The sequence below is a fragment of the Misgurnus anguillicaudatus genome, chromosome 14 (assembly GCF_027580225.2).
Source record: "Misgurnus anguillicaudatus chromosome 14, ASM2758022v2, whole genome shotgun sequence".
In the NCBI taxonomy this organism is placed as follows: domain Eukaryota; kingdom Metazoa; phylum Chordata; class Actinopteri; order Cypriniformes; family Cobitidae; genus Misgurnus; species Misgurnus anguillicaudatus.
The window spans coordinates 24,777,299-24,798,672 of record NC_073350.2 but is presented as its reverse complement, the minus strand read 5'-3'; the positions used below and the strand labels follow the sequence as shown (position 1 = coordinate 24,798,672).

The window sequence follows — 21,374 nt, the reverse complement described above, 5'->3', positions numbered from 1 at the left end:
TTCATTCGTCCGGTAATGAGTCATTTAACCATATACCGACCTACGAAGATGATTTATTAACATAAAAATGCTGCCTTGTGTCCCTTTAACATGTAACACTAAGAGGCGGTTTCCCAGACAGGGTTTATCCTAGTCCCAGACTAAAATACATGTTTTAAACACTGTATAACGACTGATTTAAATATCAGTGCCATTTGTCTCAAGATGCACACCAGTATTGTTTTTTTAAGGCATGTTTGTAAAAACTAAAATGTTTAATATAACCAAGGCCTAGTTCTGGATTAACTGTCTGGGAAACCACCCCTAAAAGCATACATATCAAATAGACCAAACGAGCTGTACGCCACTTCTTTCATGCTTGCTTGTTTCTAAATGAGAGAATGTTTCCGTTTTAGCAAGACCCTTCTCATAAAACCTAGCTAATGTTGTTTTTGTGGATTGTTAAATCATCCTACACAAGATAAAGGACATTCTGTAAGAATATACCCTTGATCTTTAAAATAGAATGTCAAAGATTGAAATCAATGACTAACATTGAACTTGACTGCTCCCTAACAGATCATTAGACTTTAGCATGATTTAACAGATAGGGTCACAATGGATATCAATAGTACTGTTGAAGTTTTTGAGAGAAGTATTGGAATAATTAATGATATGAACAGTCTTGGTGACGTGTGCAGAAACTCCGTTACAAGCTAAAACTTTTTGATATTGGAATCCCCTTCATGTTTCTGATAAGAGCTTTGTATAAGTTGGAGCTTGCTTGAAGATTAATGTTGTCAGTGCCATTAAACAAAATGCATTTATGATCTGGCCATCACTAGTCAGAAACAGCTTCACATGAGACCAACCAACTCAGATTTGTGGTTTGAAAATATTGTGGCAGTTACCACCCTGATCTGATAAGAAAATTGTGGTTGGTTTTTTGATCTACAGGTTTAAAGACAAGTCCATTACATACCAGCAAAAAGTCACATCCATAAGTAAACATGTTTATACAACATGAGATTATAGGTATTCCTCAGGACAATGCTACTGAACTCTAGACATAGTATGTAAGTAACTAACATTTTCAATGTGTGCAAAGGCTCAATTTTTAAACCACTTTGTTTTTGCAGTTGAGCCAAGCAACAAAGAAAGGTAAGCATCAATCTCCACTACCACTTAACTATAGCCAATTAAGTGCTAGGTGCCCATATTTAAAAACATCAATAGTCCCAGTAGAACAAGAACCAAAAATACAAGAACATTTCATTTGAAAGGGATTTATTTGATTTCAAAAGTAGAAAAGCAAACATTAATAAAGATCAACAGCAAGACTTAACTCTTGACTGAAGTAAACATACTCTGAGATAACCTCTGGTTGCTTTGAGCAGGCTTAGGAAAATCTTGAGGGCCGGCCTGATAAAGCAGTGGTTTTGGATACACAAGACCTGGTTTGGCTAACAAAGAATCAAAGCTTGAAGACAGACCTGATTGAAACTGGTATCTGGCCTGTGCTGACTGGAAGCTGGGCTGAGCCATAGACTGGTATTTGCCTGGCCCTGATTGTTGGCCACTGGTCTGTGCCACAGACTGATAACTGGTTTGTGCTGGTTGCTGGCCACTGGGCTGGGCAACAGTCTGGTATCTTTCTGGTGTTAGTTTTTGGCTAATGAGCTGTGCCACAGATTGGTAACTGCCTGGTGCTGACTGGTAGCCAGCTTGCGGTCTGCTGGGCCAGGCCATGGATTGGTAATTCCCTGGTGCTGATTGTTGGATGCTGGGCTGTGCCACAGGCTGGTGGTTGGCTGGTTGTAGGCCACCAAGTCTGTTGCCCAACTGGTAGCTACCTGGTGTTGGTTGCTGGCTACTAAGCCAAGACACAGACTGATAAGCACTTGGTGTCAATTGCTGGATACTGGGCTGTACCACAGACTGGAAGCTGCCTGGAACTAGTTGGCCACTAGGCTGGGCCACAGACTGGTATCTGGCCTGTGCTGATGGGTTGATAGTTTGCCATCTGCTGGGCTGTGCCACATACTGGTAGCTGCCTGGGGCAGGTTGCAAAACACTGGGCTGGGCCAAAGACTGGTAGCTTGACTGCATTACCTTAGCTGGGGGATAAGAGCTGGGCTGTTCTTGTCCAGGCTGGGTTAGTTGATATGTGGACCATGTCAGCTGCCTTAAAGGCTGGTCTCCAGGCTGCAATATGGACTGTACATAACCAGATTGTCCTGGTTGGGCAAAAGACTGCAGACTGGACGGTTCAGGTCTACCTGCAGTGCCGGAGCTACTTTGTGCAGGTTTGGACATAGACTGGAACCTTGATTGTAACTGTGCAGGAGCAAGCAGGAGGCTGGATAATACAGATTGGGATTGAGTAGTTTTGACTGGGGCCTGGTAGCTGGTTTGCACCAGAGAGCCAGTGCTGCGCTCAGCCAGGGATGGAGCAAGCATAGATGGAGGCTGATATTGGGACTGTCCTGGTTGGGCCACAAACTGGTTACTAGGCTGTGCAACCTCCTGACAAGAATAAAATTTTGAGCCAATCTGAAAGACTTGTCCTTGGGGCTGGCCAACAAACTGGTATGTGCCTTGTGTTTGTTGTTGGACACTTGGCTGGTCCAAAGATGGGTAGTTTGCTTGTGCTGATTTCTGGCCACTGGGCAGGGCCACTGACTGCAAAACGGTTTGTGCTGGTTGTTGGCTGCTGGGCAGGGGCACAGGCTGAAGAGTGGCTTGGGCTGGTTGTTGGCTGCTGGGCTGGGCAACTAAAGGATATATGGCTTGAGCTGGTTGCTGGCCACTGGGCTGGGCCACAGGCTGTAGAGCAGCTTGGCCTGGCTGTTGGCTGCTGGGCTGGGGGACAGATTGGCCAATTGGGTTGCTGGGCTGTGATACAGACACATTTTTAACATGTAAAGGCTTAAAGAAAAAGCTGCCATGGGCTGGCCTAGTACCTAAAAACACACTGGAACCAGTGTGCAAACGACTACCTCTCTGGGGCTGGCCACTGGCTTGGCTAGACTGCACAAGTTTCTGACTGGTTGCTGGATGTTTGGCTGGGCTAGACTGTGGAGCAGCTTGGGCTGGTTGTTGGCCACTGGGCTGGGCCACAGGCTGAAGAGCAGCTTGAGCTGGCTGTTGGCTGCTAGGCAGGGGCACAGACTGGAGAGTAGCTTGGCCTGGCTGTTGAAAACTGAGTTGGGCCGCTAATAGATTGCTAGCTTGAGCTGCTTGCTGGTCACTAGGCTGGGCTACATGCTGGAGCGCAGCTAGGGCTGGTTGATGGCCACTGGGCTGGGCCACAGGCTGAAGAGCAGCTTGAGCTGGCTGTTGGCTGCTAGGCAGGGGCACAGACTGGAGAGCAGCTTGGCCTAGCTGTTGAAAACCGAGTTGGGCCGCTAATAGATTGCTAGCTTGAGCTGGTTGTTGGCTGCTGGGCTGGGCTACATGCTGGAGCGCAGCTAGGGCTGGCTGTTGGAAACTTAACTGAGTTGCTAATAAATTGCTAACCTGAGATGCTTGTTGGCCACCGGGCTGGGACACAGGCTGGAGAGCAGTTTGGGCTGGTTGTTGGCTGCTGTGCTGGGCCACTAACGTAGCGCTAGCTTGAGCTGGTTGTAGGCTGCTAGGCTGGGAGACAGGCTGAAGAGCAGCTTGGGCTGGCTGTTGGAAACCAGGTTGGGCCACTAATGGATAGTTAGCTTGTGATGGTTGTTGGCTGCTAGGCTGGGGTACAGACTGGCCACTTGGATAGCTGGGCTGTGATACAGACACATTTTTAACATGTAAAGGCTTAAAGAAAAAGCTGCCACGGGCTGGCCTAGTACCTAAAAACACACTGGAACCAGTGTGCAAACGAATACCTCTCTGAGGCTGGCCACTGGCTTGGCTAGACTGCACAAGTTTCTGACTGGTTGCTGGATGTTTGGCTGGGCTGCTAGACTGTGGAGCAGCTTGGGCTGGTTGTTGGCCACTGGGCTGGGCCACAGGCTGAAGAGCAGCTTGAGCTGGCTGTTGGCTGCTATGCTGGGCCACAGACTGGAGAGCAGCTTGGCCCGGCTGTTGAAAACTGAGTTGGGCCGCTATTAGATTGCTAGCTTGAGCTGCTTGCTGGTCACTGGGCTGCGCTACATGCTGGAGCGCAGCTAGGGCTGGCTGTTGGCCACTGGGCTGGGCCACAGGCTGAAGAGCAGCTTGAGCTGGCTGTTGGCTGCTAGGCAGGGGCACAGACTGGAGAGCAGCTTGGGCTGGCTGTTGTAAACCGAGTTGGGCTGCTAATAGATTGCTAGCTTGAGCTGGTTGTTGGCTGCTGGGCTGGGCCACAGGCTGAAAAGCAGCTTGAGCTGCTTGATGGATACTGTGCTGGGCAACATGCTGGACCGCAGCTAGAGCTGGCTGTAGGAAACTTAAATGAGTTGCTAATAGATTGCTATCCTGAGCTGGTTGTTGGCCCCCGGGCTGGGACACAGGCTGGAGAGCAGTTTGGGCTGGTTGTTGGCTGCTGTGCTGGGCCACTAACGTAGCGCTAGCTTGAGCTGGTTGTAGGCTGCTAGGCTGGGAGACAGGCTGAAGAGCAGCTTGGGCTGGCTGTTGGAGACCAAGCTGGGCCACTAATGGATAGTTAGCTTGTGATGGTTGTTGGCTGCTAGGCTGGGGTACAGATTGGCCACTTGGATAGCTGGGCTGCGATACAGACACATTTTTAATATGTAAAGGCTTAAAGAAAAAGCTGCCATGGGCCGGCCTAGTACCTGAAAATACCCTGGAACCTGTGTGCAAATTACTACCTCTCTGGGGCTGGCTACTGGCTTGGCTGGACTGCACAAGTTTCTGGCAGGTTTCTGACTGCTGGGGTGGGTTACTGGGCTGGGCCACAGCCTGGGCTGGTTGCTGGCTGTTGGGCAGGGGAAGTGACTGGAGAGCACCTTGGGCTGACTGCTGGAAACTGAGCTGAGCCACTAATGGATTGTTAGCTTGAGCTGGTTGCTGGCCACTGGGATGAGCCACAGATTGGAAAACAGCTTGTGCTGGTTGCTGGCCACTGGGCTGGGCCACAGACTGGAGAACAGCTTGGGCTGGATGGTCTGGTTGCTGGCTGCTGGGGTGTGCAAGGGACAAATAGCTAGCTTGAGCTGGCTGCTGGCTGCTGCTCTGTGCCTCTGCCTGGATAACAGCTTGGGCTGGATGATCTGGTTGCTGGAAACTGAGCTGGGCCACTAATGAATTGCTAGCTTGAGCTAGTTGCTGGCCACTGGGATCAGCCACAGATTGGAAAACAGCTGGAGCTGGTTGCTGGCCACTGGGCTGGGCCACAGGCTGGAGAACAGCTTGGGCTGGATGGTCTGGTTGCAGGTTACTGTGGTGTGCAAGGAAGAGATAACCAGCTTGAGCTGCTTGCTGGCTGCTGGTGTGTGCCCCTGCCTGGAGACCTGCTTGGGTTGGCTGCTGGAAACTGAGCTGGGCTACTAATGGATTGCTAGCTTGAGCTGGTTGCTGGCCACTGGGATGAGCCACAGACTGGAGAACAGCTTGGGCTGGATGGCCTGGTTGCTGGAAACTGTGCTGAGCCACTAATGGATTGCTAGCGTGATCTGGTTTCTGTCCACTGGGATGAGCCACAGACTGGAGAACAGCTTGGGCTGGATGGTCTGGTTGCTGGAAACTGTGCTGAGCCACTAATGGATTGCTAGCTTGAGCTGGTTGCTGGGCACTGGGATGAGCCACAGACTGGAGAACAGCTTGGGCTGGATGGTCTGGTTGCTGGCTGCTGGGATGTGCAAGGAACAGATAGCCAGCTTGAGCCGGATGTTGGCTGCTGGTCTGTGCCTCTGCCTGGAGAACAGCTTGAGCGGGTGGCTGGCCACTGTGCTGGGCTCCAGACTGGAGAACATCTTGGGCTGGATGGTCTGGTTGCTGGAAACTGAGCTGGGCCACTAATGGATTGCTAGCTTGACCTGGTTGCTGACCACTGGGATGAGCCACAGATTGGAAAGCAGCTTGAGCTGGTTGCTGGCCACTGGGCTGAGCTCCAGACTGGAGAACATCTTGGGCTGGTAGGTTTGGTTGCTCGCTGCTGGGGTGGGCAACTAACAGATAACTAGTTTGAGCTGGTTGCTGGCTGCTGGTTTGTGCCCCTGCCTGGAGACCTCCTTGTGCTGGCTGCTGGAAACTGAGCTGGGCCACTAATGGACCGCTAGCTTGAGCTGGTTGTTGGCCACTGAATTGGAAAGCAGCATGGATTGGTTGCTGGCTGCTGGGGTGGGCAACTAACAGATAGCTAGCTTGAGCTGCTTGCTGGTCACTGGGCTGGGCTACAGGCTTGGTCTCATAGCCAGCTTGTGCAGGGATGGGCTGGGATAGAGTGCCAACACTGGCTTGTGCTAGTTGTTGGCTACTAGGCTGGTGGACAGACTGGCCACTAGGGTAGCGTAGCTTTGATACAGACACATTTTTAAAATGTAAAGGCTTAAAGAAAGAGCTGCCATGGCTTGGCTTAATACCTGAAAACAGCCTGGAACCAGTTTGCAAACGACTGCCTTTTGGGGGCTGGGCCTGGCTAGACGGCACAAGTTGCTGGTTGGTAGGAGAGACCATAGTGTTGTTCCGGGTCTGCAGAAGGGCTAGATAAGAGAGTTGTTGTGGCTTAGCAGACTCATTGGGGCGCTGTAACGACATCACAAAGGAACGCACAGGATCAGAGCCTTGAACAGTAGAAGACTGACTTGAGCCATAGCCTGAGACACCTGCATTAGCCACAGCACCATAAACAAAACCACTTCCAGCAGAAGCCTGAGAACCTTGTAGACCTCTAGTATCAGCATTAGAACCACTTGTGACTTGGCCAGATCCTGAGGAACCAGTTTGAGGAAGGGAGCTTCCAGCACCATTTGCACCTTTAATGCTACGCACAAAATTCTTGGTCAAGTCTCCAGAGGCAAGGTCAGGAGTATAATATCCAGGATATCCACCATTGTCGATAGAGCTATATCCAGGGACTTCAAAAAAGAAAAACAAACATTAACATCAATAAACGAATAATTCCACAAATAGTTAAGACTGGATAAACACTTACCATTTCCAATACTTGCACAAACAACAAGACTTATTAGCTGGAAAGCTAACAAAAAGCTGCAAAAATTAAAGATACATTAAACAAATGTGATCAGGACTCACCAAAAAGCCTAACATTTTTAATTAGCTTACCTTAACATCATTATGGTATTGTCAATGTCTAGCCAAAGCTACATTACCAGCACAGCACTGCTTCAGCACACAAATACAAAGCAGAAAGAAAAGCTTCCCAAGCACATGTTTGTTTTACTGAATTGGTATTTTATAGTGCATGTAATTACCAGTCACAAGTAGTTAAATGAGCACCCCCTTACAACAATCAGTTGTCATGGTAACCATAATTAAGTTCAGGTGTCACTCTTATTTGTTTGATGCCATTTATTTTTTATAGCTTGGGATATATTAGATCAACCACAACATGCATGCTGTTTGCATTTCTTAAATATAAAAAACATATTTTGTAAATTTTAATTCAAAATTTTTTAGAAACTAGAGCAAAGTTCATAGATAATGTTGGTTTATTAGCCTTCTGGCCTCATTGGTGAACTGCAGTTTAGTTCAGATATGTTGTGTGGAAACACATGCCATTAGAAAAACCTGTCTGGACTATTCCTGTGAGCTTTCCTGTGATGAGAGTTGTGTTATATTTGAGACCCTCTCTAGGTTCTCCTACCACTGAATTCTGCTGAATAGATGTTTCCACAATGAAGGTGTCAATTCTTCTGCAGACTGGACTTATCAATAATCTTTTTCACTAAAGAAGTGTGTGTCAGCATTCTTTACACTAATGTGCTACACGTTTACCAAATATTTAATCCAAGGTCTGATTTGGGGGACTAAAGAGATGAATCAGTGGTCTATTATACCAAGGGAAATCATATTGAGATTATAGTCTCTTTTTTGTCAAATAAATGTTTTTTTGTTTTGTTTATGTTTGCTAGTAAATAAAGGCATGTTTTTTAAAAGTTATAATTAGGGGCTTATGCCTTTATTTGGATAGTTCAGTAGAGCAACATGCTCAGAATAGCCAAGGGTAGAAACAGATGAACATAGCCCATGAAAAACAGTCCCCCCACCTTAACCAGGTATCTGTACTGTAGTCAGAAGAATTGCACAGGCCCTGCATTCACTTTTTTCTTTAGCAATCAGAAGCTCATGTGATTAATATGAAATTTAAAATATACTGTATCACATAGTGTAGATCATGTTAAATGCATGCTTCCCAGAAGGATTATTAATGAAATTCACATACAGTATATCAACTCCTGCTGTGTTGAATGTACAGTTATTGAATCTTTAAAAAACTCTCTCAGTACTTAAACTGTAATATTTGACCAGATTTCCATTTCATTTTTATTCTAATAAGCTCTGCATGAAACACTGTGCCACTCATAGTCAAACACAAGTAGTTTTTGTTATACTCAGTATGTGGGGCTAATGGCATCTAAACTCCTCCCACCCACATCTCTAAGTCTAAAGAATGCTGATCTGAATACATTTATACCCTTGAGGAGTCAGCAATAATATGGCTCTGCATTTAGGGAATCATCTATAGATCAAGCTGCCACAAACTTGGATGCATCAGAGAGCTTAAAAGAGGAAGACGAGGCATGCACTCGGGTAAAGGCAGAGAAGCAGACATGCACTCTTAAACCTAGTCCAGAAATTGAGGAAACTAAACACAGCCCAGTCCAACATGAAAAAGGTAAGAGAATTTTTTTTAATGTATTGTAGCTATCGTTTTTTTAAACATGTAACACTAAGGGGCAGTTTCCCAGACAGGGTTTATCCTAGTCACAGACTAAATTGCATGTTTGAGCTGCCATCATTTAAAAACATTTTATCTGAACATATATCAGTGCCATTGTTTTGTTTGTTTCAAGATGCACACCAGTTTTGTTTTTGTAACGTATGTTTGTAAAACCACTTCAGTGTCCTAATATAACTAAGGCCTAGTCCTGGATTAATTTAAACCCTGTCCGGGAAACCACCCCTAAAAGTATACGTATTGAGATGTGCTGATGCCACTTTTTTTATGCTTGCTTTGTTGTTTCTAATCGATAGACTGTTAAGGTTTTAATAATATATGACCCTTCCTATAAAACCCAGCTAAAGACATTTTTTGTGGTTTGTTAAATCATCTTACATAATGTAAAGGACATTGTGTGCGAATATAACCTTGATATCTTTAATATTAACTGTGTAAGATTTAAATCAATGACAGAAACCGAGCTTTAATGCTCCTAATCTTAGATCAAATTATAAAACTTTAACATGGATTTCATAGATATGGTCACAAAGGATCTCACAATGGTAATAAACTGTTGAAATGTCTGTGAAAGAAGTATTGGAATAAATTAAAGATGTTATGAACACGGACTTGCAGCTGTGTTATTGTTTTTAGGTTGTTGGAGTTTGCTCTTTTAAGATTTATTAATCTTGTCAATAAATTAGTCAGTGCCATTAAACACAAAAAACAATGCATTTATGAACTAGCCATCACCTGTCAGATAAACAACTTCACATGAAACCAAACCAAGTCTCTCAGATTTGTGGTGTGAGAAGATTGTGGCTGTTACCACCCCGATCTTCCATCTGATAGGAAAAGCAATTGCGGTTGGTTTTCGGATATGTTGACGGATTGTCAGATAGTCACTTCCATCCGTTTTTGCATTTGGGTGATTCTCATGAAATCCAGACTTAGAAGGTGTCCAGCGTCAGATTTTTTTTAAAAAGCCCTTGAAGCCATTTTATTTGCACATATAAGATTAAGGTCTGAACTTACTATAAACATAATTTTTAGAGGATTTAAAAAATATTTCCTATAGAATTATTTACATTTTTTAGATTATCATTATAAAAAATTATCATTACCGCAACATGATATTACAATAAATATATGCATTTACAAACTCATGTTTCGGTAATGAGAACTAAAAAGTTGTCTAGGTACTATGACAAACAAAATTTCAACTTTTATCTGGAGAGAAAAAATAAGATCTGCTTACCTGGTAGCCATCTTGACCGTCACAGTCGATTATGTCCTTGAGGGCTTAAACAATGATTGAAAATTGTTGTGGAGGATGAGAAAATTTTTCTGGGATACATTTATATTCCTTATTATTGTCTCTATATTTACCAATGATCACCAAATAGCACATGTTTCTTTACTGTAAATGTTTAACGTGCACTGAAGTTTTTTATTTTTTAGATTTATTAATTATAAATTTACCATGTCAAAGAACCCAAATCCAGTCATGGACATGTTATGGTAATGAAATTTTTCCCCTTAAATGTGGAAAAAACAACAAAATTGGTTTGTATGATGTCATTTGAAATCATGTACAAAATAGTATGTGAAGAGATGTTTGTAAATATATGCTTCTTATTTTGATATTCTTACTTTACATTTACTTTTTTATCAAAATTTTCAGGACACCTTATAAGACTAATTTCGCAAGAATCACCCATTTGACTGCTCATCCGAGGGGTGCTAATTCAAAAAAAGTGTTCGGAGTGTCATGTGTGTTGCTTGCATTTTCAAAATATGTGTTTGTTGCGTCATGTGAACCATGTGCATCACGTGTTTTGTCAAAATAAAAAACGTTTACGCTCACGTTCACAAAATACACGCAAGACACTCCCTTAACAGTAAACTCTGATTACGCAGGAGATTATGCAAGTATCTGGCAACACGAGTGTCTCTTTTATCATAAACACTTTAGACACGTCTGCAGCAGGCACATTTATTTGACAAGACACATGATGCACACAGGATCTCTCGACACGCAGAACACATATTTTGAAAAAGAAACCACACACATGACGGGCTACATGTTGTGACGACCTTTGCATCGAGCACCCTCGAAAAAAGAAGTCACCGGCCGTCACTGTTCCTTACTCAGCTAATATTATATATATCGAGGCTATTTTTCACAGAAGGTTCTTTTCATCATTTAGGATGATTTTATAAACAAGAAATCACAAAAAAATCGAGCTTGGTTTTCAAAGGCAGAGTAACATTTTTGAACTCAGTTTATCTGTATTGCTTCACGGGAGTGTCACAGGTCCATAAAACTTGATAGGTATCACCCACTTTTTATACATGCGTGCACACACCCATACTCACATCTAGTTTCTTTGACATACATTTCTCACTATCGGTTTTTTATTTTGCTTTAAAGCCGAGGTTGAGTTGGAACATCAGACAGCTAGTCCAGAGGTGATCTATGATGATGTCCCCTGTGAAGATCTATCTCCAGAAGGTCAGCCATGCACTTGTATGAGTTTATGTGCCAGATAGTGTCAGTTTTGAGTGCATCATGCAGTTTCGTACTTGCATGTTATCATATACCGACCTGTTTGCTTTGTGTGTCAGTTGACTTGATCTATGAGGACGTTCAGCAAGAGGAAGGTCAGCACGGGCCCAATAATGGCTGGAGCTCCAGTGAGTTTGAAAGCTATGATGAGCAGTCTGACTCTGAGAGGGCCACAACCCGCAGTAAGGTGTGTGGTAAAGACCATTTACAATTGCTTAATGCCAAACATCTGATTTATGTTCAGACACAATGATACATTTCTCATAATGATAAACCACAAGGTCTTTAAAAAGACATAAACCCTCCAAGGTTGCAGGCTGATGATTAGGTGATTTATGTAAGATCCTGAATTTTCTTTGATATTTCAAACCGAGCACAAGAGGGCAGTGTTTGATAGCGCATGGCAAACCTTTACCAAACTGACACACTTTTTCCACTGCTCTATATTGCTGCCAATTTGAATTCAGTGTGCAATGCGTTATCTGCCCTTACACGTTCATGAGGTCACACTGGTATAGAAAACACTTTGCCCAGGCTGCAGTCCCCCAGAAACCAATTTCCCATGGCCAGACTCACCTTTACCTCTGCTGAATTAGGCTCCGTAGATTTCAACAGCCAGACGGATCTCGATAAGCAAGAATTAAATTGCTAAGTCTAATGGCAAAGTGATTGGTGCTCAGTTCAACCAGTCCTTCCTGCAGCTATTTTAGTGTTGCTATAATTGGAAATTAATGTTTGTCTTTCTAAAGCTTGTTAAGACAAAACAAAGAGAAAGTAATAGACAAACGAGCAGTAATCGACTTTGCAACAGTATGAAGTAATTGAGTTTGCGGATGTGTCCGAAACCAAAAGCAGCTGTTTTGCTGACTTAAAGGACAGCGTTTCAATATGAAGGCCTTTAAGGAAACTGGCTTCAGACAGGCTTGCAAAAAATTCAATGGAGCTTTTGAGATAGCTAAGCAAATATTTAATGACTGCAATGCCTGTTTTTTAGTAGTAGCTATAGCGCTTCCCTGCCCTTTGAGATGGCATTTTTAATCCTGTAGGTGAGATTTGCAGGCTTGGTGGGAAGAATAAAGATGCTGTGCAAACAATGGATTTAGATGTGCCTTGATGCCCACCTACCTTTGTATAATGCCTACAAAGGTAGCATTTTCAGGTTTTAGACACAGTCTGTGGGTTTAAAAATGAAGGTGAGGTTACACACTGTAAAAAATTATTTGCTGCCTTAAATTTTTTGAGCTGAATCAACTCAGATTTACAAGTCATGTGAACTTAGGGGAGAATCGGGGCGAAAGTAACCCCTCAGTCACATTAGCTACAAGAGACAGAGCAACAGGCTACCATTCATTTTCAATGGGAGTGGCCGTTTGCCAGCGACAAGCGCTGGGCAAGGTGGGGCCAGAATAGACAAGAAGGCTATTTTATGCAAGCGGACTGCCAATTAAAGTGAAGGGGCAGCGTGATGTAGGTCAGTGGCTTGAGTCAAAGAAAATAATTCAAGATGGCGGAAAATGCATATATCTGTATATATCTGATAAGTTTGGCATTTTATCTCATATATTTTGTTACTTTTATCGAGAAATAAATACTTTTAAATCCAAAAACATTGTTCTTGTAACTTAACAAGTGACCTTTGATACCGCTTTTAGATACTAGCCAAGGAACGCCCATCAAGCGAGTTCGTGTCGCTCGGTGTCACTCACTTTTGTAGCTAATGTGACGCGGGACAAAAGTAATAAAGTGATTTTCTCTGAGCCTTGATAACATTTACATTCCAAACTATTACGGCATCTTTAGCAACCCTTGACAGAGATGAAAAATATCGCGCTATTTCGTCACTGTTTTGCGCGTGTAGGTCCAGAAAGATGTTTTCAACCTTGATACGTAAATTCCTAAAGTGTCATTTTTTTCTTATAATGCGTTGTGTTTCTCGTATTGATCAAACTAGGTTATTTAGTGCTGTTACACATCCTGAAGGTACATTAACATTATAAGCGACTTTGTCGCTGTGTGTCGCTCGTCTCTTTCAAAAAAGTATTTTCTATATCTGGTTGTCATAAACAAATGAGTAACGTCCACTCCAGTAACTGACTAAAGACAGATGAAGTGAACTCCCCTGCTTCGTTCTCATTGGTAGTCGCTCCGGAATGTTGCTCATAATTAGCATAAAGTTAAAAATGTCTCAACTTTGTCGCGCGACTGTACACGCCCCATGCAGTTGGCAATTTTATTTATATAGCGCTTTTCACAATTGGTAATTGTTTCAAAGCAGCTTTACATTAATAGAAGCAGGGAAAAACACAGAAAACATAATACACGATAGAATAAACAGCCGAATTTGCTGCTGCTATGAATCAACATTATATTACATTACTAATGTAACGTATAGAAGAGGATGCTAAGTTAAGCCAATGAAGGCTGACTCTCGGGCTGAAAAACGCCCTAGGAGACAAAAACTGACTTTTTTAGCCGGGAAAAAAACCCTTGGGATATATGTAAACGAGTAAGGAGATTAAACGGGTTCTGCCGGTGGTCGTTGGTCAGGCATCAGCTGGGCATCACGTTGAAGAACGGTTAGTAAATCAGGGATGTTCCAACCTTCACATTTACCAGAACTGGGTCTGTTTGTCTCATTGTCCTCGGGATCGAGGACGAGACAAGGAGAGAGAAACAAAATCCTATTAGCGTAGAGTCCGTTCACATGTAATGCAAGTGTCACACAGTGATGTGGTTTAAGTCAGCTCGGTTCCAGACAGGCTAACTATTGCAGGATAAGTATATTACCCATAGTTAAGGATTTAGCAAATTTGTGGGCCCAGAGCGAATCTATGTATGGGGCCCCCATCTGATCTTTAAAAAAACCTTCTCTCCCGCTAATGAGTTGGTACAAAATTAAGTTTTTGAACTAAAAATTCAATTCTTTCAACTATACAATTGTATATAACAATTAATCTCTTGTCAAGATACATAATAGTAGATTAAAAGGCCTTGAACATGTGAGTTGATTCAACAAAAAAATTTAAGTGCGATTGTTATGCTACACCAAACCTGGGGCTTTGCGTTACTCGCTCTAGATTACTCGCGGGATTTTACTTCGCCATTTCTAAAACTGTCCCATTGTCAAATTGTTCCAGTACATTCCCTTTCTGAAAACGACCCCAATTAACCCCTATAAACCAGTGAGTATTGGTAAGCATGCTTGTTATTTCAACTTTCAAAACATCTTTAAAGTAATATTCGTTTATTATTGTCTCTTACTGATGTTTCTTCATTATTTGGTCCAAGTCATCTATTTAAAAAATATTTTTGTTTTAAAAGTTTTAGTTTTCTGATTAAATAAATTAATATGTTGGCACAGTTGTACTGTACAGTCATTTGAAACATTTAAACGTAGACAAAATTTAAACATTTCTTAGATCATAAGATTTAGTCTTAGTGTTTCAAAATTCTCTTAATACTAATGTCATTTTAACCATGTAGCTGTATATGAAATAATCAGTATTACAGTGTGTTATGCCTCTTGCTAGTGCTCAAGTTTGTGTTCACAGTTAATTCATGACATGAGGAACTAGTGAGCGAGACACACCGTCTGTCCACCCCATGCTTTGAATTATAACTCCCTCAGTGCCTTGCATATGCCCTTTTGGTTGATCCTAAAATGCCTGCTGAATTTACCATGCACTCATGCTTATATTTTCCTCATGCTTACTCCTCCATTCCTCCCTCTCCTCCATCATGTTACCATGTTATTGCCCATCGCCTGTGTTGTTGCCGTGACGATATTCCTAGTTCTCCCCTGATGTGCGCCGACTGAGAGAACGTTACGCCAGGACCAAAAAGGAGCTAACCATGAGACTGGGGGGCAGACATCAGGTATACTTATACACATTGAGGAAATATGGGTTTCAGGGGGTTTTCTAGTTCAGAGATTCGATTGGGGCGATCAAAGTCACCTGGGCTCTGGGTTACACTCAGGCTAACCAGTCTACTCACTTTCTTTCTCACTTTACCCTGCTGAAAAGGCCAGGTTAGACCAGCAAGATTTCAGTGCTGGTTCAGAGTGTTTTACGCTTGTTAGTCATGCAAAATTTAGCTGGTATCAACTTTAATTTTTGAATGATTTGCTAAAAACAAGGTCTTGGTGGTTAATGTAATAAATGAAATGATAGATAAAACTCACTGTTGGAGCTCACAAATCTTTATTTGTTATACATGTATATGGACCAGTTTGTGTGTATGTTTTTTTAATAAATGATGTAATATCTAGTAAAAATCTGGTTTGGATGAACATTCGAACACAACATGTGCTTGCTCTTTCAGCAGGGTAGGGGGCTATTAACAGATGATGTGATATTGCATTTATTTTATCAGCTTCTCACAACACGAGCGTCCCACTTTCAAGACTGTTTGTCAAAGTTAAAGTCTTTTAGATGAGCATTGTCGCTTATTTTGCTGCGCAGTGTTGCAAGTTTATTCCCTGTGAACAAAATGTTTCTGTATACTTCCTTTTTCTTTCTGAAAGACTTTTTTATGTCCCAGGGTTCAATCATAATAATCCTAACAGTTTGAAACATTTACCTTTTTGTTATGTAAAGGTCACATTCATTTTATTTTAAAGTCTTAAAGATTTCACCATTTTATGTGAAGTGCTCACTATTAAAATAGCCTTAGCAAGGTGAAGGAGTCTGTTATTTTATTGAATCGCACAGAATGACGTCAAAACGGTTTTTCTCAGTTGCTTTGGAGCATTTGTCGTATAATTTTTAAAATTTGCAAAATAATAAGGGCATTTTTCAGAACAAACTGACATGATGATGTGGAGGTTGAACAAAGTGTTTTGAAACAATTTTTCTGATCTGAGAAATGCTCCAAAGCCACTGAGTAAAACTGTACTATGTTGGTGCAAATGAAATCAAAGTGTTTTAAAGGATTAATCCATTTTCTTAAAAAAAATCCAGATAATTTACTCACCACCATGTCATCCAAAATGTTGATGTTTTTCTTTGTTCGGTCGAGAGGAAATTGTGTTTTTTGAGGAAGGCATTAAAGGATTTTTCTCATTTTAATGGTCTTTAATGGACCCCAACACGTAACAGTTTAAAATTGTTTCAAAGGACTCTAAACGATCCCAAATGAGGCATAAGGGTCTTATCTAGCAAAACAATTGTCATTTTTAACAAGAAAAAGAAAAAATATGCACTTTTAAACCACAACTATCTCCGGTCTTGTGACGCGCCAGCGCGACTTATAATTGCGTAATGCAGTGGAAAGGTCACGTGTTACATATATGAAACGCACATTTGCGGACCATTTTAAACAATAAACTGACACAAAGACATTAATTTGTATCATTGGACATACAACAACGTTGGAACGGTCCTCTTTCTCCACACTTGTAAACACTGGGGTGTAGTTTCGCATATGTCATCCGTGACCTCTTGACGTGATGATGTATTGCGAATCACAGGACCAGAGATAGACGAGAAGTTGAGGTTTAAAAGTGCATATTTTTATTTTTCTTGTCAAAAATGACAATTGTTTCGCTAGATAAGACTCTTATGCCTCGTTTGAGATCGTTTAGAGTCCTTTGAAACTGCAATTCCAAACTGCATTAAAACTGTTAAGTGTGGGGTCCATTAAAGTCCATCAAAACGAGAAAAATCCGGGAATGTTTTCTTCAAAAAACATAATTTTTTCTCGACTAAACAAAGACATCAACATTTTGGATGACATGATGGTAAGTAAATTATCTGGATTTTTTTTAGAAAATGGACTAATTCTTTAAGAGAGTTTATAGATCGATCTATTGTAGTTTAGTCACCATTCTGAGTCTAGTGGCCATTGCAACAGTTATACACACACCGAGATGCATCCCTATGCATTGAATCGGCAGGCAAATTTGAGTATGGATGCCTCAGATGGGTCACCTTTTTCTGCAAACAAAAATGTTGATGTAGGGATTCCAGCTGGGTTGCCCATTATCTCCTGTGGTTTATGTGCAGGTTCATCAGCTGATGCGGGCAGCACGCAGTGGAACGAAAGATGGCCTGGAGAAGACCAGAATCGCTGTGATGAGAAGAGTCTCTTTCTTACATAGAAAGGACCACTCGGGTAATCAAAAAGTGTCTCCGATTTTATTTTAAAATTTTCATCTTTTGAGCGTCCGCCCCTATTGTTCTTTAGTAGAAAAAGCCTTGTTCAGGTAAAAGGCAATTATATGTTTCAAAATGCTTTTACGGAGGAATGGGGGACTCATTGAGTTATGCCGGACTTCCTAATGGATGGCTGTTGGATGCATGCTGTAAATTTAGACAAGAGAGAAAAAAGCAGATGGAGTCGAATGCCTCCCAGTGCTTACATTTTGAGAACAGGCCGCTGGAGGTTGAAAGGAAAAGAAAAAGTGAATTAGATGACGTCAGCCAACATTTTAGGATAAATCTAACTGGTTCTTTAATACTGAAGTGGAAAGAAAAGTTTGAAAGAGTTGATATACAGGAAAATTAAGGGGGAAATTGTTGGGGATCGGTCCCCATAATACATGCACTTCAGCAAAATGGGACAAGGTTAGCCTTTCGAAATGGAAACTGGCAAGATGCCTATTGAAACTATGCTCTAAATGTTACCAGTTCTATGTTTCGAATGCTGAGGAGTTCTTCTGCACTCTCTGTATAAGAGCTAAACCTTATACTTAGAGGCACTGTTATCATTTCTGTCATTATTTTGAGAGCTTTGAAAAGTGTGTGTGAAGCTTTCGAGGCTTTGGATTTCTAAAAAATGTGTAAAATTCATTGTGAAAGCTTGTTTGGATGTAGCTCAGAACAGATTGTACTATACTGCGGTAAGCTGTTGGATGTACTTTTTGTTTGTGATCTCTTTTGAATTGTAATAGGATAATAAGCGAATATGTTTGGTTTGCTTTGTAAGGATAAATAAAACATTTGAACTTGTGTTTTGTGTGCTGTGATGACAGATGACACTGAGGAAGATACAGGGTATTTGGATGTGATGGTTTCAGAGGCAAAACACCCACCTGCACAGCTGGGACCAATGCCAGATGGACTTAGCAGCCAGCAGGTGCGTGCGTATCTATTTATTGGAATGAAAATGAGAAGGGCTGTATTTAAAATGCATTTAAACTGTGTGTGCACACAGCCAATGCCAAAATACACATTTGAGGAAACAGCATTTTGGTAATGGGGTTCCATTCCAGATTATATAGATGTATGGAAAGTGACCAAAAGCCATTTTTCTTTTCAAATGCACACAGCTATGCTATTCTTCCCATAAAGCCTTTCTTTGGTATTTTGTCTGTGAATGACAAGGTCTTTCTTCTCTTTCACAGATTGTTCGCCGTCATATTTTAGGCTCCATTGTGCAAAGTGAAAGGAGTTACCTGGACTCTCTGAAACGGATCCTGCAGGTAGGGGTTTACAGACCAGTGCGTCAGCTCCGGTAATAGCTGTGTACGGTACATTGGTTGAACAGCTTTTGATGGGGTAAAAAACTTGCTCTTCTTTCAGTGCAGTAAGATCAAACTAAAATTCAGTCCTTTGATACTTCAAAAGAATGTTTTGAGGTGTCGCAAAAATTTAAAAGTAGATAAAATACTCAAGGTGAATTTAGGCTCCAATTACACAACAACGGTGTAGTAAAAATTGAAAAATTTTACGTACACGTAACAAAGCTTTCAAAAAGATCGGATCCGAGAAAATTACTAAAACGCTGTATTATGTGTGCCAGACCGGCAGATGGCGATGTTTCCCTGTCAAAGAAAAATACACATCTGTGCACGTACGCTTTCTTTTACGGAGCGATAAATGTAAACCATCAAGATATAAAAAGCTGTTTTGTTTATGAAGTAGGTTTTTTACTTGAACTATAAAGCAGAGAAATTTTGTAAACTCTGTATCTTGAGCAACACAAACACAGTTGTGTAGGCCGCCATTGTTGTTTTGGTTATACATGCACAAGCTTACAGATTTTACAGAATTTATACATGTGCATGACGTCACCGCTATCACTGATTATGAGACCGTGTACAGTGCGCGTGTACAGTGCGCAAATTTAATCATCAGAATAGTACGCATACCTCTGGATTTTTGTAACCATATGCTTCATACAGTGCGCATGTGCGTATAGGAGAATGTAATATGTAGCTTAAGAGCTGTATTGCATTTTGTCCCAATGCGCATGCTTTAAACATCTGTCAAATAAACTACAATTGCAAGGCTGTGCGTTGGACTGTGCATGTACATTTTTGTACACGTAAAAAAAAACTACACTCCGGTGTCGTTACGCTTAAGGTGTCGTTTTAAAAAATGTGCCCTTTGAAATACGTATTCAAAAGTTGTAGTGTAAACAAACAACTAAAATGTATAAAACCCTGGTTTCATTCAAAATTTTGTTGTATAACGCCCCTTACGTGCCCCCTTCAGTGTTTATTTAATTGCTAACACTCTGTGTTGGTTGCTATCCAGTCAAAACATACACTGCAAAAAAAATTCTTAGTATTTTTGTCTTGTTTTCAGTAAAAAATATCTAAAAATTCTTAAATTAAGATGATTTTTCTTGATAAGCAAAACAACCCAAGAAAATAAGTCTAGCTTTTAGACCAAAAATATCAAATTTAAGTGAATTTGTGGATAAAACAAGCAAAAAAATCTGCCAATGGGGCAATAAAAAAATATTTTTCTTAAACACTAAATTCAAGATGGGTCGTTTTGCTCATCAAAAAAGCATCTTAATTTAAGAATTTTTAGATATTTTTACTGAAAACAAGACAAAAATACTAAGATTTTTTTTCTTGAAAATCATTGTTTGCAGTGCAAAAATTGTAGTTTTGTCTTGTTTTTAGTAGAAATATCTAAAAATTCCTAAATGAAGATGCATTTTCTTGATGAGCAAAAATGAACTAATAAAATAAGTCTAGGTTTTAGACAAAACACATAAAACAATATACAATTTAAGTGAATTTATGCTTAAAACAAGTCAAAATTTCAATATTTTTACCCCATTGGCAGATTTTCACCTGCATTTTTTTCTGATTTTCACAAAAGTTTCACTAAATGAAGTTGGAAAGGAAATTTTCCAGGATTTTTTTCTTCTACAAATATATAAACAAACAAATAATATATCAAATAAAAGACCAGGCCCTCTGCTTTCAAACAAACAAACGAAACAAACAAACAAAAAAACGTTTCATCCTGGCTTAATTTGTTCTCTTTTTGTAACCTCTTCAGTATGGGTTTCTTCAAAAGTATCAAATTTTGAGCAAAAAGCTGAAATAATTGCATTTTTGTTAGAGATCAGATTCAGAATGATTATCGTATAAAACATATACAGAGTTTAAAATTAATTAAATTAATTTGCTTAAGTTTTTATAAATTGGGTAAGAGCGGAATTACAGATTATCGTAAAAACTCTTCAGGAAAGCGCCATTGGCAGGGAAATGTTTTCTAACCTTTTCCCCGCTATTGACAGGTTGTCTCGTCAATTAAGAGAAAACGCTTCCTTGCCAATGACGAGGATGTCCGGCAATCCCACTATTATCCACCAGGTGGCACTCGTCCGCAACTTATAAAACCCGGAAGTATCTCCCTTGGGCAAACAGCTGCATGTCCGTGTATGTTTTGAGGATCGCTTTGAGGGTGATCCCTATCAGGGGTCCTTCACAATAATGGAATTGTCTCGGCTTTTGTCTCGGGGTTTGGTGTTTTTAAGGAAACCTACCCATACATTTGGGAGGTGATAAAGGGAGAACTAATGAAGGTAGGATGAGACTTTTTTCGTTTTAAAGCAGAGGGTCTGTTCTTTCATTTGATACATTGTATGTTTCTGTATTTAAAGAAGAACATTTTCTGGAAGGCATTAAACTTTTGTGAAAATCATGAAAAATGCTGGCGCTGGCTGGCAACTTTTAAAAAATGCTGGCAGGGAAAGAGTTAATTCACGATATAACTCATCAATAGCGGGAAAGAGTTAAGCACAAATTCA

General features: G+C 41.2%; 2 protein-coding genes across 5 annotated transcripts in view; one reads left to right on the top strand and one right to left on the bottom strand.

Moving 5' to 3' along the window:
- The window catches only part of arhgef10la (Rho guanine nucleotide exchange factor (GEF) 10-like a), a 161,842-nt gene that overhangs the window by 13,671 nt on the left and 126,797 nt on the right, over positions 1–21,374 (top strand). Inside the window, exons 5-12 of one of the 4 annotated variants that reach the window (XM_055183277.2) lie at positions 1,119–1,140; positions 8,601–8,764; positions 11,244–11,324; positions 11,438–11,565; positions 15,171–15,254; positions 17,384–17,492; positions 18,352–18,455; positions 18,724–18,801. In XM_055183277.2, the coding sequence (XP_055039252.2) occupies positions 1,119–1,140; positions 8,601–8,764; positions 11,244–11,324; positions 11,438–11,565; positions 15,171–15,254; positions 17,384–17,492; positions 18,352–18,455; positions 18,724–18,801 (770 nt within the window). Of the gene's footprint in view, positions 1–1,118; positions 1,141–8,600; positions 8,765–11,243; positions 11,325–11,437; positions 11,566–15,170; positions 15,255–17,383; positions 17,493–18,351; positions 18,456–18,723; positions 18,802–21,374 lie in introns of those variants that run through there. The other 3 variants (XM_055183279.2, XM_055183278.2, XM_055183280.2) reach the window with 3 other exon arrangements.
- On the bottom strand, positions 1,250–7,316 carry LOC129427080 (uncharacterized). Its single transcript, XM_055183276.2, has 3 exons — positions 7,192–7,316; positions 7,061–7,116; positions 1,250–6,983 (listed from the first exon to the last, which is right to left on the bottom strand). The coding sequence occupies exons 1-3, from the start codon at positions 7,200–7,202 to the stop codon at positions 1,321–1,323; spliced, it is 5,730 nt and encodes a 1,909-aa protein (XP_055039251.2). The 5' UTR covers positions 7,203–7,316; the 3' UTR covers positions 1,250–1,320.

Coding starts and splice junctions, on each gene's coding strand:
- LOC129427080 (XM_055183276.2), bottom strand. Junction 6,984..7,060: donor TTGTGCAAGTATTGGAAATG/GTAAGTGTTTAT, acceptor TCTTTTTTGAAG/TCCCTGGATATAGCTCTATC.